Here is an 18,379-nt window from a genome sequence, read left to right on the forward strand (position 1 = left end):
CATAGTTGGCTGGTCTTATTTCTTTCCTGTTTTTTGGGAAGGAATGGATGATTATGTCGGGAATAGCCATCTGTTAATACTAGCTTGCCATCCACTTGCTTTTGTACACCGAGATTGCCAGTTCCCTAATGCAGTGGTAGCTACCACCTGGCATGGGGGAAATGGGCTGTGGAGTCAGGCTGACTGGACTTTTAATACTGGCTCCATCATCTAGCTTTGTCACTGGGGGCCTGCTCTCTGAGGGTGGGTTACATCTTAAAATAAATAAATAAATACCTTGTGAGGTGTTAGGAATAATATATATAAAAAGAGCCTGGCAGATAGTAGGTCCTCACATTATTGTAAAGACAGAGTGGCCTTGTGGGGAGAGTTTTGGCTTTGAAGTCTTAGGGAGCCAGGTTTAAAGCATAGTTCATGGGGATGCCATCAGCAAAATCTAGAATATGGGACAATTCCAGAAACCAGCAGCCACTTTCCTCAACTAAATTGCAAGGAGAAAAAAAACAGGTATGAGTACTTATCAAGTGAAACATGAGGAAGATACCAACCAAGAGCAGTGTGTGGACCTTGTTGGGATCTTGATTTGAAAAATCAACTGTAAAGAAAAAAATCAAATACGGATATTTGGTATTTAGGGACTTATTACATTTTAGACATGTTAAAGGAATTAGTTGTTTTTTTTTTAATGCTTTAGCAATGTTTACTGAGGTACTTAGGGGTGAAATGTGTCTGAGATGAGCTTTAAAACAGTGAGAAGAAGGAAGAGAGTAGTTTGGGGTGTGACTGATCCATTGTAGCCAGGTACAAGAGGGGCTGTCGTTTTTCTTCTTTTGTGTATGTTTGAACTTTATCATAATAATAAACCAAAAAAAAAAGTTGAGAGAAACAAACAAAAGCCCGATTCAGTCCCTTTATACTATACTGTGACACCTTGGACAATTAATTTCTCAAAAGCTGTTTTATCCGTAAAATGGAAATAGTACATATTTTGTTTTGGGATTTGCCATAGAGGTGGCTTTGGTTACTGTTGCCACAAAATTCATCCAAACTAGATCTGTAAGTTGAATTGATGATGGGAGAGAAAAGCCCTTTCCTTCATCTTTTTAAAAAAATTTAAATTTATTTTTTTACTTTTGGCTGCATTGGGTCTTCGTTACTGTGCATGGGCTTTCTCTAGTTGTGGCGAGCAGGGGCTACTCTTCGTTGCGGTGCGCGGGCTTCTCACTATGGTGACTTCTCTTGTGGAACACAGGTTCTAGGCGTGCAGGCTCAGTCGTTGTGGCTCGCGGTCTCTCGAGTGCAGGCTCAGCAGTGGTGCATGGGCTTAGTTGCTCCGCGGCATGTGGGATCTTCCTGGACCAGGGCTCAAACCCATGTCCCCTGCATTGGCGGGTGGATTTTCAACCACTGTGCCACCAGGGAAGCCTCTTTCCTTCATCTTGCCTTACCTCCTCTTAAAGGTACAAAGCTACTGCTTCCTTTCCTGGCTGTCGTCTCATTTCCAGGAAATGTCCAAGCATTTATCTGCCATTCAGGGCCATTCTCTGGGAAGGGGACACCTAAATAGCCACCTGCCACTCCCACCTTAAATGCTGTTATAAACAAGAGTTTCCCAGTCAGGAAGACTGGTTTTGTGCTACCCTCAAGCCCTCTTGTCTGGCCCACCTCCTTCATCCTCTTTCCTTTTTCACAGTCTCCCTTTCCAGTCAAAACTCTGCTTAGAGTGGACACATCATTATTTATTCTGTCTGCTTCCTCCCTCATCTCCAAGCCCACCTTGCATCTTTATTATTTTTTAACTTTTAAAATGGAAGAATATTACAATATTATGTTTAGTTGTACTACATTATGAAATGATCACCATGATACGTCTAGTAACCATCTGTCCCCATACAAAGTTATTAAACTATTATTGACCGTATTCTTTATGCTATATATTACATCCCCATAGCTTATTTATTTTACAACTGGAGGTTTGTACCTCTTAATTCCCTTCACCTATTTTGCTCCTAGCCGCCTCCCCTGTTCTCTGTATCTGTGAGTCTATTTTCATTTTGCTTTTTAGATTCCACATGTAAGTGAGATCATACAGTTTTTGTCTTTCTCTGTTTGACTTATTTCACTGAGCATAATACCCTCTAGGTCCACCCATGTTGCCACAAATGGCAATATTTCATTTTTTATGGTGGAGTAATATTCCATTGCATATATGTATATATTCATCTGTTGCTGGACACTTAGGTTGCTTCTGTATCTTAGCTATTATAAATAATGCTGAAATGAACATTAGTATGCACATATCTTTTTGAATTAGTTTTTTTCTCTGGGTAAATACTCAGAAGTGAAATTGCTGGATTGTATGGCAGTTCTATTTTTAATTTTATGAGAAAATTCCATACTGTTTTCCATAGTGGCTGCACCAATATACATTCTCACCAATAGTGCACAAGGGTTTCCTTTTCTCCACATCCTTGCCAAATTAGTTATTTGTTGCCTTTTTGCTGATAGCCATTCTGATAGGTGTGAGATGTTATCTCATTGTGGTTTTGATTTGCACTTCCCTGATGATTAGTGATGTTGAGCATCTTTTCATGAGTCTGTTGGCCATCTATACATGTTTGGGAAAATATTCAGGTCCTCTGTCCATTTTTTAATTAAGTTGTTTGTTTTTTTGATGATGAGTTGTATGAGTTCTTCATCTATTTTGGATATTAACCCTTATTGGATATATTATTTGTAAATATCTTCTCCCATTCAGTAGGCAGATGTTTTGTTTTCTTGATACAAATCTGTTTCATTGACCTATGTGTCTGTTTTTGTGCCAGTGCCATACTGTATTGATTGCTGTAGCTTTGAAGTATAGATTAAAATCAGGGAGCATGATACCTCCATCTTTGTTCTTCTTTCTCAAGAGTGCTTTGGCTATCAGGGTCTTTTGTGGTTCCATACAAACTCTGGAATTATTTCTTCTAGTTCTGTGAAAAATGCCACTGGTATTTTGATAGGGATTGCATTGAATCTGTAGATTGCCTTAGATACCCCCTTGCTTCTTTTCTCTTTTAAAAATTTTAACCAGTTTTCCCCCTAAGAAAGAAAAATCTCCATATATTTCCAGACTGTGGTGGCAGAATAATGGTCCCGCAAAGATGTCCATGTCCTAATCCCAGAACCTGTGAATATGTTAGGTCGAACAGTAAAAGGTTATTAAGATTGCAGACAGAATTAAGGTTGCTAATCAGCTGACCTTAAAATAGGGAGAGTAACCTGGATTATCCAGGTGGGCCCAATAATCACAAGGGCGGCAGAAGAATGAGAGTCAGGGGAATGTGACTGTGGAAGAATGGTCAGAGGGATGCAATGTTACTGGTTTAAAGATGGAAAAAGGGGATCACAGGCCAAGGAATGCAATTAACCTCTAGAAGCTGGGACAAGCAAGGAAATGATTCTCCCCCAGTCTCCAGAAAGAAACACAGCCCTGCTGCCACATTGATTTCAGTGCAGTGAGACCCATGTCAGACTTCTATAGAACTGTAATGCTTTAATGGCATCAATAGATCAGTAAATTCAAGTCCTGTCTCCTGGGTTAGTGGGTCTCAAATTTCGCTGCACATTAGAATCACCTGGGTATATTTTTGTTCCCCATACCCGGCTAACACCCAGACCACTGAAGCAGAGTCTCTGGGGGTGAGACCCAGGCATTATTACTTTAAAGTTCCCCCGGTGCTTTCAACATGCTGCCAAGGCAGAGAACCTCAGGCTAATCACAAAAGCACAAAAGCATGAAGAGCTCTTTTTCTTGCCTGTTGGTAACTGGGAGCCCTAGGGGCAAAGAGGAAATATAACACCCTTCGCTAGGTGCACCAAACCTTTGCTTGTGGGTAGAAATGGGCTCCATCTAGCCATTTAGCAGCTTAGAAATTGGATCCTGTCTCTCCTCACTAGGCAAGAATACAGGTATCTCTCTAATGGTATTTATTAAACAACCTGAAAGTACAAAGATCTTTTTTTCTGGAACCACTTGAGTAAGTTGCTATCTGATGCCCCATCACCGGTTAGTGTGCATTTCCTACAAAGATATTCTCTCCCGTACCTGCAATATGACTATCAAAATCAGGAAATTACAACTTGTACATTTCTACCATTTAATCCTCAGACCCTATTCAAGTTTTGCTAAATGTTCCAATAACGTCCTTTATAGCAAAGAATCCAGCTCCTGTTACCTTTAGTTGTTATGTCCCTTTAGCCTCCTCCATTCTGGAACAGTTCTTCAGCCTTTCCTTGATTCCTGTGACATTGACACCTTTGAAAATTACACCAAGAACTTAGGTTTGTCTGATGTTTCCTCATGATTGGATTCAGGTTATGCATCTTGGGCAGGAGTAACACAGAGGTGATGCTGGACGCTTCTCAGTGGGCACATGACGTCGATTTGTCCCATTGCTGATGAGGTGGTTCACTTTGGTCACTTGATTAAAGTAATGTCTGCCAGGTTTCTTCACTGTGTAGTTGCCCCTTAATTATTATTATTATTTTATTTATTTTTTATTTATTTTTTATTTATTTTTTTTCTGGTACGCGGGCCTCTCACTTCTGTGGCCTCTCCCATTGCGGAGCACAAGCTCCAGACGCGCAGGCCCAGCGGCCATGGCTCACGGGCCCAGCCACTCTGCGGCACGTGGGATCTTCCCGGACCGGGGCACGAACCCGCGTCCCCTGCATTGGCAGGCGGACTCTCAACCACTGCGCCACCAGGGAAGCCCTATTATTATTATTTTAAATTTAATTTTAGTTTTTTGGCCGTGCCATGCGACTTGCAGGATCTTAGTTCCCTGACCAGGGATTGAACCCTCGTCCTCAGCAGTGAAAGCGCAGAGTCCTAACTACTGGACCACCAGGGAATTCCCACCCCTTAATTTTTAAAAAAAATTTATTTATTTATTTTTGTCTGTGTTGGGTCTTTGTTGCCGCACACGGGCTTTCTCTAGTTGCGGTGAATGGGGGCTACTCCTGTTGCGGTGCGTGGGCTTCTCATTGCGGTGGCTTCTCTTGTTGGGAGCACGGGCTCTAGGCATGAGGGCTCAGTAGCTATGGCACACGGGCTTAGTTGCTTCGCGGCATGTGGGATCTTCTTGGACCAGGGCTCGAGCTCGTGTCCCCTGCATTGGCAGGCGGATTCTTAACCACTGCGCCACCAGGGAAGTCCCCACCACCCCTTAATTATTAATAAGTATCTTAAAGGGCAGTACTTTGAGATGTCAATACCCTGTTCCTCATTGAACTTTCAATTTTTAAATTTATATCTATAGACTTATGCTTTCACATTGTATTCAGTGAATTATAATTCATAACTGTCATTATTTTTTGATGTTTAATTTGTTTCAAATTTGACCAGTGGAAGCTTCTTCAAGCAGGCTCCTGTGGCCTTTTGACATGTCCCTATGATTCTTGTAGCACTTCTTTTATTCTCTGGCACAGAATGTTGCAGGCTGTTAAACCCGTGACGTATGTCCTATGATTATCACCCCCATATTAGAGATGTGGAAACCTAGGAACAGCTCCAGATTACACAGCTAGTTAGTTGTGGTGGCAGGATTGTGAATCCAGACCATTTAGCTCAAGCCTGAGCTTTTCCCCTCTAACTTTTTATTTTGAAATAATTTTAGACCTATAGAAAAGTTGCAGAAATAGTACAGAGTTCCTGTTTACCTTTCACCAGTTTCTGCTAACATTAACCTATGCCATTAACACATAGTAGAGTGACTGAAACCAGGAAATTCACATTGATACAGTACTATTAACTGATTTTGCCGGCTTTTTCAGTAAGGTCCTTTTCTGATCAGAATCTCATCTTGCATTTCATTGTCATACCTCCTTGGTCTCCTCAAACCTGTGACAGTTCCTCAGTCTTTGTCTTTATAATCTGTCACTTTTGAACAAGATAGCTGGTCCACTGGTTTACAGAATGCCCTCAGTTTGGGTTTGCCTGCTGTTTGCTCCTGGTTAGGTGGTTATCCAAGAATACACAGGTAACACTGCCATCTCTTAATGCATCACGTCAAGATAGTGACTTATTAACCGGGGATGTAAACTTTGATCATTTGGTTAAGGTGATATCTACTAGGTTTCTCCACTGTAAGGTTACTATTTTTCCTTTTTTAATTAGTAAGTACCTCATGGGGAGATACTTTGAGGCAGCGCAAATGTCCTTATTTCTTGCTTGCTAGTTTTTGCATCCATTTTTGCCTGCAGCAATGATAACTGATGTTTGCCTAACAGTGATTTTTTTGTTATTCCTTCTACATTCATTAATCGGAATTCTGCAAGTAAGAACTGTCCCTTCTCCCCCATGATTGATCTCAGACTGGACTCATGACTGTTTTATTCTATGACTTATAATCCAGTATAATACAAATTTGACCAATGGGTGCTCCTGCAAGTTGTTTCCCGAGTCCTTTAGACAGGCCCTCTTCTTTTTTGAGCACTTTCTTCCTTTATAGTACCACAAGATATTCTAGGCTAGGCTCATTTTATACTTTCTCTGCCTCAGGTCTGCAGTTTCTCCAAGGACCTCTGGTTCCTTTTATTGAAGAATGGTATTTAAAAACCAAGATCTGGATACTATATGTGCTTATTGCCACTGGGGTGTCATTGTCTCTAGGCTCTCTGAGCAGACAGGGCTAAGAAATATACACACATATATTCTAACCCATTTACTTCAGTATCTTTCTGTATGTATAATAAAAGCCATGAGTTCATACTACCTCCATTCCCCATCCAACACCACAGGGTTCATTCTAGTCTTATCACCTTCTCATCTCTAGCTTTTCAACAACAGTGAGAAACCCAGCAGGGCTAGAGCTCTGTAACCACGCCATCCCTGCAGGAGAGGGAGTAGGGAGAGTGTTGCTGGGCCTTAAAGGATGGGATTTTGACAGGCATTAGGGAAAGTCATTCGTAGCAGAGAGAAGACCATGAGTAGAGGCTGGCAGGCAAATGAGGGCATGACGATGCCTAAGCCTAACACAAGGAAGGAACAAGACTCCAAAGGGCCAGAATTAAACGCAACAACGCATAGCTCACGAGGGTGATTTCACCAGCAATTTCGCATCAATTCAGTTTTATTTCACCAAGCAGTGGAGAACCACCTGACATTTTGGATTAGGAAGTGGCAGAACCAAAGCTATCTGGGCTTTAGATCCAAGGGCAAATGGATTGGGTGGGGAGGATGGAGCTGTGGTCATGAGCTAGGGTGGTGGTGGTGGCTACCGTGGAAAAGAAACCAGGTGGGAAAGGCGCTACAGAACCAACAGAACCTGGCAACTGACAGAATGTGGGGAAGGTGAGAGGAGGCAGAAGGCAAAGTGACAAGGCTCTAAGCCTGTGTGGTTGGGAGAGAGTGGTACCATAAACAGAACCCCAAGCAAAGGTTTCTCTGTAAATTCTGTTTCCCCCTTGGGGACAGGCACGCTGTGACCACAAAGCCTCACAAAATGTTCTCTGAAGACAGGCCTGACTCAGTGACCTCTCCCCTCCTGCCTGATCTCGAGTTCTGGGCCCTCCCTCAGCCCCACCAAGTCCATTGCCTTCAACACACAGCTATGATAACCATGCGCCCCTGACTGACTGCCCCTCACTCAGGACACAGCTAAAAACCCTCTCAAGGCCCCCTACATGCTGGCCCCAACTTACCCCTCTCGTTTACCTCACATTATAGCCAGAGACCACTCACGCTGCCCTGCACCTTGGCCTCACTTGGGTCCATGTCCTATTTTTCTAGCCCCACTGGTCCCAGGCATCTCCTTGAACTCTTACCTCTCCCAGGAACACCCCCTCTTTACCTGGCTAACCCCTCCTGCACCCGTGCAAGTCCGCCTGCCCCACCTGCTGGCTTAGATGCCCCTCCTCTTGGCCCCCCAGCTCTGTACTGAAATGCCCTGTTTATCTTTCTCCCCTGATCTGTGTGTTTCTAGGGGCAAAGATATGTCTTGTTTACCACTGGCTCCAAACACAAGGCACCTCCTGGACATACCGTAGGTGTTCTTGGTGTAAGTACTTGATGAGGAAGGAAAGGGGAGACACTCTGAACTCACTTCTCCCTCTCCCTCCACTGTCCTTCCTCTCCTTGCTGCTCAGCTTATTCTCTCAGAGCCCAGCTCATCGATACAGCCTTCTACATCTCTCCCATCACCCCCCTTCCTGACTTGTCTGAACTTGGATCCTGTGTCAGTGTTGGTCTATTGGCCTCAGCTACATCTGAGCCGGGCAGCAGAGGTGCTCAAACAGAACAGGTGAGGGCGTGGATGCACCAAGCCCCAGCCCCGCCTGCCACAAGGCCCCATCCAAGAATAAAGGGGAGGAAGGCAGCCTGTTCTCTGCTCCTGGCAGACTGCAGCAAGTGTGTAAAGAGGCTGGGGAATTCCGCCACCAGGTTCAGAGCCCAGCCTCCTGGGGCCTCCCGTGCCACGTTGCCCCGCCAAACACTGAAATCTCAGGCTTCTGAGCTAGAGCCAGTGCCGTGCTGCTTTGGTCCTCAGGGAGGGATGAGCAAACAACAGCGCAAAGGATCACAAGAAAACAGAGCCACACACTGGGCCTTGTCCATAATTATTACTATAATGATTTACAAAAAAATTTTTTTCAGGCAACTGTGTTAAATTATTGTACATTTGTGGGAGAGGGAGATGGGGGTCCTGGCCACAAGGTAAATGAAGACCTCTTTTGTGGGAGAGGTGGGAGGAGGAAGTGTGCCCTCCTCACCCCCACTAGGTCTGACTTGTGATTAAGTGGCTTCCCTTCAACAAATGAAGACCATTCACCCTTCCTGTCCCAGGTACTGGTGTAAAGGACAGGGAGCAGCAAGTCAGTGAAGTGCTTTGAAGGGGAGAACGTGACACACTGCGGCCGCCCAAACCCAGTGCATCCTCTGCTCTGGCTCCAAAGGGCCGGACCCTGGTCCAGACCCCTTATGGGGGACGGAAGACTGACAAGAACTCAGTCTACACCAAGGCACCCATCCAGAAAGATGGGAGAACAGAGTGTGAAAGGGTCAGGGATGCCTAGGTGTGGCCCTCCGGGCTACTCTGTCGGGTCAGGAGGAGGAGGTGGCATGAGAAGCAGTGACACACCGGCGGGGAGCTGCTGGCTGCCCCCTCCTCCACCCCACTCCCCAAGGCTAGTTACACAGGCATCCAGGCACTCTGGCCCTGTCGGAGAAAATGGGCGTATTTGGGTGTCTGGCCTTGGAGCTCGGGGCAGCAGAGAGAGCCATGGGCCTAACTGGTTCTGCCAAGGGGGACACCCAGAACCGCCCAAAGGGGGGCCCCTCAATTCCTATCTTCCAGCTCCAGCCTCCCATCCATGCAGCTAATGTTACTGTGTGTGCGTGTGTGTGTGTGGAGGGCTGCAGGGAAGCATTGTTGCACCACTTGCCGGGGGTTCAGGGCATGCAGGGGGCCCCGAGGCCTAGTATGTGAACCGGACCAGAAAGGGTTAAGGACTCTGGCTCCCCTTTCCTCCTATCTTCCCAACGCTACACCTTCCTCCTTGGGCACTAGAAGGTTTTACGATGAATAGCCCGGGAGCCATCCTCTTCATATTCCTTTTTGGATACCCACATCTTCTTAAAAGTGTCCAGCGAGGCCAGGATGGAGCCACTGTGAGGAGGGAGGGAGAGCAGTCTTGTGGACCTGAGGGCTGAGCCAACCGCCCTCCCTGGGCGCCCAGAGCTCCACTTCCCTTACCTGGGAGGGAAATCCACCCACCTCCACCTGGCCTGGGCCAACCCGGGGAGAAGTGTCCAGGGCACAATGGTCTCCTCCCAGAGCCCTCCCCGTGAGCCCCGCCTCACCCGATCCACGTGGAGTACAGCCGTTCCTGAGGGGCCGAGATCTAGAGGGAGCAAGCGGCAACGTGACTGCCCCATCCCCGCACAGAAGCCCCGTCCCAGCCTCGGGAGGTGGGGGGCCTTTCTCCCAGTGCCCGAGGCCAGGCAGCAAGTGCCTCAGCTGGCAGCAGGGGCAGCAGCAGGCCTGGGCTGGGCCTGGAAGGCAGGGGGCATCTGAAGGTGGTTCTTGCTCTTTCCTCCCCGGGTCAAGGTTGCCCAGCACCCCCATGCCCCATGGGGACTCCCCATAACCTCACCTTGATTTTGACGTCTTTGGGGGCAAGCTTCTTTACTTCACTTAGTAATCGGTCGCCAAAGCCTGTGAACACAAGGCTGGCTGAACTGGGGGTCCACATCCGACCCTTTACCGCTAGCTCCCCCACATCCAACCTCTGGTGCCCCAGCCCCGGCTGCTGCCACGCTTGTTTTAGTCATTCTTGCCAGGATTAAGGATAAGCGCAAGCCACCCCAAAGGCATAAAAGATCCAGCAGCATGCCTACAGGTGGGCCCAGCTTCCTTCCTCAGGAAGACAGCATGAGATAGAACCCCAAGTCACTCAGCTCTGCCTGACCCCTACACTCTCCCTCCCCTGCTGCTCTGGAGCCAAAACCACCAGAAGCAAAGTCAAAGGCCAACGACGAGTCAGGAGAACACGCCTGCCACTTCTACCCAGTAGATGGGCAAATGTCACACACTGTCGGGACGGCGCCGGGGGACCCTCGTCCATAACTGATGGGGGCGAAAGTGGCACAGCCTCTCAGGAGGGAAACTCTGGTGATATTTACCAGGTAACAAATGCACATACGCACCCTCTTACTCAGCAATTCTAGTCCTAGGACTTATCTTTTAGGTATATTCTCATCACGTGAAGTAATAGTGTATGAGGTCAACCACTGGAGCATCTTTGTGATCAGGAAGAATTTCACCATCCCCAAGGCCATCCGCAGGTTAATGGTTAAATGGCACATCCATCCCATACGGTCAGATAAGAGAACTTAACACTCTAGGAAAGATCTTCTGGATGTGGCGCAAAGTCAAAAATACATGGCGTGGAGCTTCAGAGTACACTAAGGTCTGTGTAAAAAGGGAGTGCTTATTCACGCACAGGTGTTACCTGAGAAACTAACAACTCCTGTGGAGAGGAAACTGGATGACCAGGACAATGGGAGAAGGCAGACTTCATCTAATACATTTTAGACCTGGTTAAACTTATAATCTATTTACAAAGTAAACAAAATTTAAATCTTTCTCTTAAAAAAAAACAAAAACAAAAACTGAGCACCCAAAAAACCTACAGAAAATGGGCCATCTCCCAGGCTTCTAGGAAGTGGGATGCAGGCTGAGGGTCCAGCTGCCCTTGGCCTCCAAGTCATACTACCACCTCCCAACTGTGGTACCTTTGAAAAGTGTGGAGCCACCGGAGAGCACGATGTTGGCGAACAGCGTCCGGCGAAGGTCCATGTCAGACTTGTGGATGGCGAAGGCCAGCACCTCGTGGAGCCCCTCACTCTCATCCCCTATCAGGTCTGGCTGGAACAGCAGCTCGGGGGCCCGGAACCGCGCTGGCCCCACCTTGGGAACACGAGATTGAGGCAGACGGGCCTCCTCCTCCTCCTCCAGGTCCCAGCATCACTCCTGCCCCCGCCCGGGGCTGGCCTGGCAACTTACGTCGAGGGTGCTGCCGTCGGGCAAGGTGTACTGCACCTTCTCTGTCTCCAGAGCCTCATCCTTCTGCGGGCTGATGGACAGGTAGCAGGCCCGCTGCAGTGGGCGGGGACACAGCCCTCAGGAGGCGGCAACCGGGACACCCGCACCCAGGGCTCAACCTTACGCCGGGTCCAACCACCCCCCGCCCCGTTCCCCACCTCCTGCCCTGCGTCACCTCTTTGATGGTCCGGACAACCTCAAACTCAGCCGAGGTGTGAAAGTCAACCCCCTCCTTGCGCAGCTGCAGCCGGAGGTAGCGGGAGACATCGCGGCCGGCAATGTCCACCCGCATGATGGAGTGTGGCATGGCAAAGCCCTCGTAGATGGGGACGGCGTGAGTGACCCCATCCCCTGAGTCCAGAACGACTCCCGTCGTGCGTCCTGTTGCATACCTGTCACCAGGTCAGCATCCCTTCACCTCAGCCACTGAGGCATGGGGACCTCCTCACCCCTGGAAGGGACCCCGGGACATGTGCATCATCTGGTCTGAAAAAGGGACCCGCGGGACTCCCTAAAAGGATGGTCATCAGGGGGCTGTTTCTACAGGGAAGTCAGACGCCTGGTCATCCTGAGCAGGAGGCTGCCCCAGGGAGGACGGAGATGGAGGGGACGCAGGGCTTAGGGAGCACTCACAGGCTAAGCACGGCCTGCATGGAGATGAACAGGGCTGGCACGTTGAAGGTCTCGAAGAACACCTCTGCCGCCTTCTCCCGGTTCTTACATGGGTTGAGCGGAGCTTCCGTGAGAAGAACAGGATGCTGCAAGAGACGGCAGAGTTGCCGGCAGGTGCAAAGACAGCGTGCTGGCGCTGCAATGATCCTTCCAGAGAGCCACCCACCCCCGTGAGCACATGAAGCTGCGGCCTGCCATCCCTCCCGACGGCACAAGCCCATCATCTGCCAGTAGTTTTACTCTTCCAAAGATCCAGCGCTCCCTGGAAGATTCTGCTCGGCAGCCACCGACTGTGTGGACCCAGGCCCACGCAACACAGAGGCGGCAGGCCCTGACGAAGCCAGAGGAAACGTGGAAGCCTGACTGGGACGCCGTGGGCAGGGAGAGGACACCGAGGGAGAAGCGAGCCCCCCGGCGGGAGGGGCCACTGCCCCACCTCCTCGGAGAAGGTCTGCAGCTGGTCCTTGGAGTAGACGTACTGCCAGATGCGCTCCATGTCGTTCCAGTCCCGCACCACGCCGTGCTCCATGGGGTAGCGGATGGCCAGCAGCCCCCGGTGCTCCTGCGGAGGGGGGAGGCCAGCTGTGGCACCAGACATTCACCCAGCAACCGCTCCCCGCCCGCCTGGGAGCTGCCCCTTCATCCGCTCGCCGGGTGTCCCCATGCCCCGTGACAGGTCCTGAACCCAGCACAGGTTCATCTGTCTAACTGCTTCTCAGGCTCTCAGAGCCCAGCCAGTCTCCAAGGCCAGGACCAGAGAGGGTGGCAGTCCCCTCCCTCCCTCCACAGCCCTTCGTCCTCTGCGCTCACTGCCAGCACAGCCTGACCTCCATCCCCAGCACTTCAGTGCCAGGAGCCTCCACACAGGCCGATCCTACTTGGTCCCCTCCTGCGGTCACGTGCTGCCACCGCTCCTCCCGGGCACAGCTGGATGCCGGGAGCTACCTCTCCTCCCAGCTCTTCAGCCAGTGCTCGCGCCTCTGGCACGGACCTGCCCTTCAACTTCCCCCCAGACGTGCCCCTTCCTGCCCAGCGCCACTCGGCCTCTCCCCCACAGCCGCGCTCCTCCTGACCCCATCTCCTGAGAGCCCCATTATCGGCACCCCGAGCCCCCGGCACCCCACACTGCAGACACCCCAGGTGCCCAAACTGCACTGCCTGTTGTCCCTGCCGCCCTCACCCCCATTCACTCCTCCTCCCAAGGGCCTCATCTGGCCGTGCAGCCTCTAGGCGTCTCCCCGGCTGGAGCACAGAGCTGGCCCTCTCACTCAGGTCATCAAGTCCCAGTGATTCAGACTTTTAAGTCACTTTTTAACCAGTTCTTTCCTTTGTAGTTTCTAAAACACAGGGCTTGAAATGGTCTAACTCTGCTGCCCTATACGGGAACCATGGCCCCATCGCACAGAGCAAAGGGACCATGGTGCGGTACCGCTGAGCTGGAGCCTGGATCCTGGAGCCAGGAGGGCACCCAGCACATGGCCTCAGAGAACAGACTCCCAGGGCCCTCTCTGGAGGTACAGCTCTGATCATCAGTCAAGGCTCCTGGGACAATGAGGACCCCAAACCCAGAAAAAGGCAGGCTCCACAGGTATTACCTCTGCTTTTGGTCCGATGAAGAGGTCCCCTTCCAGGGCTCCAGCCATCACCCGCATGTGTTTGGGGCGCCCGACACTGCGAAGACAGGAGAGGTCAGGGAGGTGGGCAGGGGGCACAGCTGAGCCCAGTCCAGGAAGACCAAAGTCCAACTCCAATGGTCAAGAGGGTAACTGTACTCAAAGCATCAGGAGGTGGCCACGGGGCAAAGGTCAGAACCTACGGGCCATGGGACTACAGAGCAGGCCTTGGCAGGACAGAAGACTCAGGGTCAGAAGACAAGGTGTTACTTCCATTCCCCACCAGCACTCCCAGAGATGGCTGAGAGCTCTGTAATGTCAGCCCTGGCAGAGGGTCAGCTTCTGCAGCCACGATGACTCAGCCCACGCTCTTTATTTCAGGAGGGCAGACCAAGGCGGGGTGGCCCCAGGAAACCGGGCTGTGGCTCCCTCGTACACCCCTCTCTCACTCAGTCAGTCCTGCCCCTTCCCGCTGCCAGGGCTTCCAGAACAGAGATGCAATTCTTGGCAGAGTGGATGGGCTACCATTACAAAATCTGACCCAGGTTCCTGCACATCAAGAGGAACCTTTAATTACGTTCAACGTGAGTTCAGAAAGGAAAGCTGAGGCCCCACTGGCTGCTCTAGGCTGGCTCTGTCTTGATATAGCCAGCCACTCAGGGGCCTTAGGACTCCCCCACCCCGGCTTGGGCCACTAAACCCTAAAACCTCCAGGATTTGAGACGAGACACAGCCGAGGGAAACTTCCCGATGGGCTACAGTGGCCAGAGGAGCACTCCAGGCTTTCTCCAGGTTTCACCTCCCTCTTACCTCTGCCACCACTGGCACCATTCAGGCAAAGACCCTCCTTGACTAAACAAAATATTTTCTAGAGTCTGAAAATAAATGGGCCCTGAAGAAAACATTTCCCGGGAGGAAGGGGTGGCATTAACTCCCCACTTTTTCCTCTGAGTCTAGGTCTCTCTCCTGGAGATGTCTCTCTTTTATTCTTGCTGCTGCTACCACACCCTGTCCCGAGGGGAATGCTGGTGGTTTCTCCTCCTTCCTGGCTAAAGGAGGGACCAAAATCAGCCTCCAAAGAGGAGGGGGAAGCCCAGAGCACGCGTCTTCTCCTTCCAGTGCCCTTAAGAGCAACAGCTTCACAAATCTGGAGTTTTCCCTACAGGTGGGGACAAGAGTTGGCCTCAAAGAGAGCTGTGACACAGGACCCACGTTCTCTGCGGAAGCAAACCAAAGGGTTAGGAATGCTGTCTGAGCAACACTTACTAGTTTGGGAAACAGTATTTGGGAATCTGGTCTCCTGCAAAGCCAGCCTTGATCACCCCCGAACCCTGCAAAGAAAAACAATGTTGAGCTCCCAACATTCACCTCCAGATGAAGGCAGTGCCCTGCCATGGAGAGGGCTAGTGCCCTGCCATGGAGAGGGCTGCTGCCCCACCATGGCAGCCCGGGGTGGCAGCCTGAGATCCTGCCAAGAGGGCAAGGCCATTCACAAGTACACCAGTGGTTCAAAACCGGGAGCGATTTTGCATCCCCTCCCCCAGATTTGACAATGTCTGGAGACTGGGGAGCGGGGGCTGCCACTGGCTTCTAGGTAGAGGCCAGGGATGCTGTTATACATCTTAAAAGGCACGGGACAGCCCCACATAACCAAGAATTATCCAGGCCAAAATGTCACTAGTGCGGAGATGGAGGAACCACGAAGTACATCCTCGTCTGCACACCCCAAGGTCAGCTCCAGGCAGGAGGACTCCATAGCAGCACAAGCTACTCCCAAAACCCAGCTAGAAGCAACCGTAAGCTTTTTTCAACACTCCCTGGCCCCCTCCCCTCAGCAACCATGGGCCACATACAGGACCCGCTGGGGAAGATCACTGGGTTCACTGGGACAACTGGCACCTCTCCTCAAGTGGCTTCTCCACAGGAGAAGGAGGGCAGCTTGGTCTTGTCACTGCTCCAGCATGGAAGCTGGACTTAGAATATCTTAAAGAATATCTTAAAGGGAACCTGGCATCTAGAAACCTCCCACTCACTGCAAGAATAAGCATCTCAACCCCTCTTCCCATAGATCTCCATCACAACCCTTGGGCTCTGCAGAGCAGAAATAGACATCCCCAAGTTACAGCGGAGGGGCTGGAAGCCCAGAGGGACCAAACAGGTTGCCCTCTAAACTCATTAACTTGTTGATTAGCCCGCCAAGTAAGGAACTGGCCTGATCTTTCCTGCAGCCTGACGGACAGCATCCTCCAAGCCCAGCTCTAGCCTTATTAAACATCCCCTGCTGTGACTCAGGGCACTTACATGGGTACGCCAAAAAAGACAGCCGTTCAGGGATTACAGGGGACAGATCCCAGAAAGAGAAGTGAGTCATTATCAAAAACTCCAAGGTCCACACACCAGAGGCAGATACCCAGCTAGGGGCAGATCCACAGATCCCTGCCCTTCATTTTCTTCCCGTGGACCAGAAAACATGCTGAGCCCCAGTGCTGAAGGACAAACCACAATGAAGCCAGGCAACTTTCCTCTGAGGTTTGCAAACAATGTTCCCAAACTGCTATGGGTGCTGGGAGGAGTAGTCCTGAATCCTCTCCACTGCGCTGCCGGCTGTGGAACTTCTGCTTGGCTCAGGGAGCACTTAAGGAGAGGGTCAAAGTAGCCAAGTGGCCAGCCAGGTGGTGGCGGCTATGTGGTTGGCAGAGCTTAACTTGCATTTTCCCCAGTCCCAGGAAAAGGGCGCAGTAGGGCCTGCCCACTCTGGTAGTGCTGCCTGGGGGTGCAGCATTTGGGAAGAGCTGTTGTAGAGGTCCCCAGGCCAACCCTCTCCAAAAGATGGGGCCAGCAGTGTGCAAGAGGGCAGCCAGAGCCACAGCCTGAGACGACGTAAAGGAGCTGGGGTCGAAACCTGCCCAGTAACCCCACTCTCAACTGAGAAAGGTCCGGGGTGCCTCGGCCGGGCCGCCCGACTGTCACCCCACCTCTCCGGATGCTGACCAAGGGCCGCCAGAACGATGGGACCCCCTTCTTCTCCGGACCTCCCCGCCCGGCTCAGGGAGGGCTCGGGCTGGGGTTCCGCCGCGCCAGCGGGGGGCTGGCCCCGTGGCCCCAACTATAGGGCCAGGTGGGGACGGCCGGCAGGGGTGGCGGGCGGGCAGTGAGCTAGAGGGACCAGCCGAGTCTGTCGGGGGTCCCCGCGTGCACTGCCGCGTGCGCCCTCCCCCCCGGCTGCCGAGCCTCACGTTGTCGATGACCACGGGCTGGTTGGCGATGATGTCGTAGGACTCCATGGCCGGGCCGGGCCAGCCCTGCCCAGCAGGCGGGCTGCAGGAGTGACCAACGGCGGCCTGGCGCGCTGACCGGGACGGCGGCGGCTCCTGACGCGGTGCCGCGCCCCTCCCACCCCGAGCGCGCAGCCTACGCCAGCCCGGCGGAGTTTTCTGGGGGGCGGGCCCCGCGGCCAATCACCGCTCCCACCTGGGCAGATTGACGGCGGGTCCCCGGGTCCCGCGGAGGGCAAAGGGGCGGGGCCGTCTGTGCTGGCCAGCCAATGGAGACGGCCCGGAGGAACCCCTGGGGAGCTTCCAAGATAGGCTGCACCGCGTGGGGATGACGTCATTGCCCCGCGCTTAAGGAGGACGCGGTCGGAGAGCGGTGGGCTGCGAGTTCGCCTGTCCAGGGAGACTGCTTTCCCCAGCTTCAGCACCTCCGACCACGCTTCTTCGTGAGCTCGCCGTCCCCGAGGAGACCGGCGGTGGATATTTCACCCAAAGCATTTCTTTATTGAGCACTGAGGAAGATCCTTTTCCTTGTAAAAATTACAGTTTCGTGGTAACGGTAGCTGGAGTGAATGGAACACCTGCTACGTGCTTGCGGAGCACTCCTACCCACTTTACATAGATTACTATATTACACCCTTGCAATAACTGTATCAGGTATTATTATTCCCATTTTACAGATTTGGGTACCGAGGAGGCTCACACGTGTGTAACTTGCCCAAGGTTATCCAGCTGGCAGCAGCTGGGATTAGCTTGCGGTCAGCCTCCAGCCGCGTTGGGGTCAACTGCTGCAACAGGGCAAGAAGATACCGAGTCCTGAATTCATTGACCAGACTGAGCCATAGTTATTTGCCTCTCTGTATAACTTTCCCACTAGACTGTGACATTAAATTCGGTAAAATGGAAGCACGACATCATACAGAAGAGTGCAGAAATCATAAGTGTACATTTCAATGAATTATTAACATATGGACACGCCCGTATAACCATCACTGAATTTAAGAATCAGAGCATGGGGCTCCCCTGGTGGCGCAGTGGTTGAGAGTCCGCCTGCCGATGCAGGGGACACGTGTTCGTGCCCTGGTCTGGGAAGATCCCACATGCCGCGGAGCGGCTGGGCCCGTGAGCCATGGCCGCTGAGCCTGCGCGTCCGGAGCCTGTGCTCCGCAACCGGAGAGGCCGCAACAGTGAGAGGCCCGCGTACCGCAAAAAAAAAAAAAAAAGAAAAAAT

General features: G+C 51.3%; 1 protein-coding gene across 1 annotated transcript; it reads right to left on the reverse strand.

Annotated features, from left to right (window-relative positions):
• Positions 1-8,587: 8,587 nt before the first annotated feature.
• Positions 8,588-17,259, reverse strand: ACTR1B (actin related protein 1B). The gene is made up of 11 exons (XM_024129959.3): positions 17,113-17,259; positions 15,143-15,207; positions 13,859-13,934; positions 12,700-12,825; positions 12,225-12,349; positions 11,767-11,983; positions 11,553-11,645; positions 11,282-11,456; positions 10,141-10,202; positions 9,848-9,888; positions 8,588-9,653 (listed from the first exon to the last, which is right to left on the reverse strand). Exons 1-11 carry the CDS (start codon positions 17,158-17,160, stop codon positions 9,551-9,553), a joined length of 1,131 nt encoding a protein of 376 aa, XP_023985727.1. The 5' UTR covers positions 17,161-17,259; the 3' UTR covers positions 8,588-9,550.
• Between the last annotated feature and the right edge of the window lie 1,120 nt (positions 17,260-18,379).

Source organism: Physeter macrocephalus, chromosome 12 (genome assembly GCF_002837175.3).
Source record: "Physeter macrocephalus isolate SW-GA chromosome 12, ASM283717v5, whole genome shotgun sequence".
Lineage (NCBI taxonomy): Eukaryota > Metazoa > Chordata > Mammalia > Artiodactyla > Physeteridae > Physeter > Physeter macrocephalus.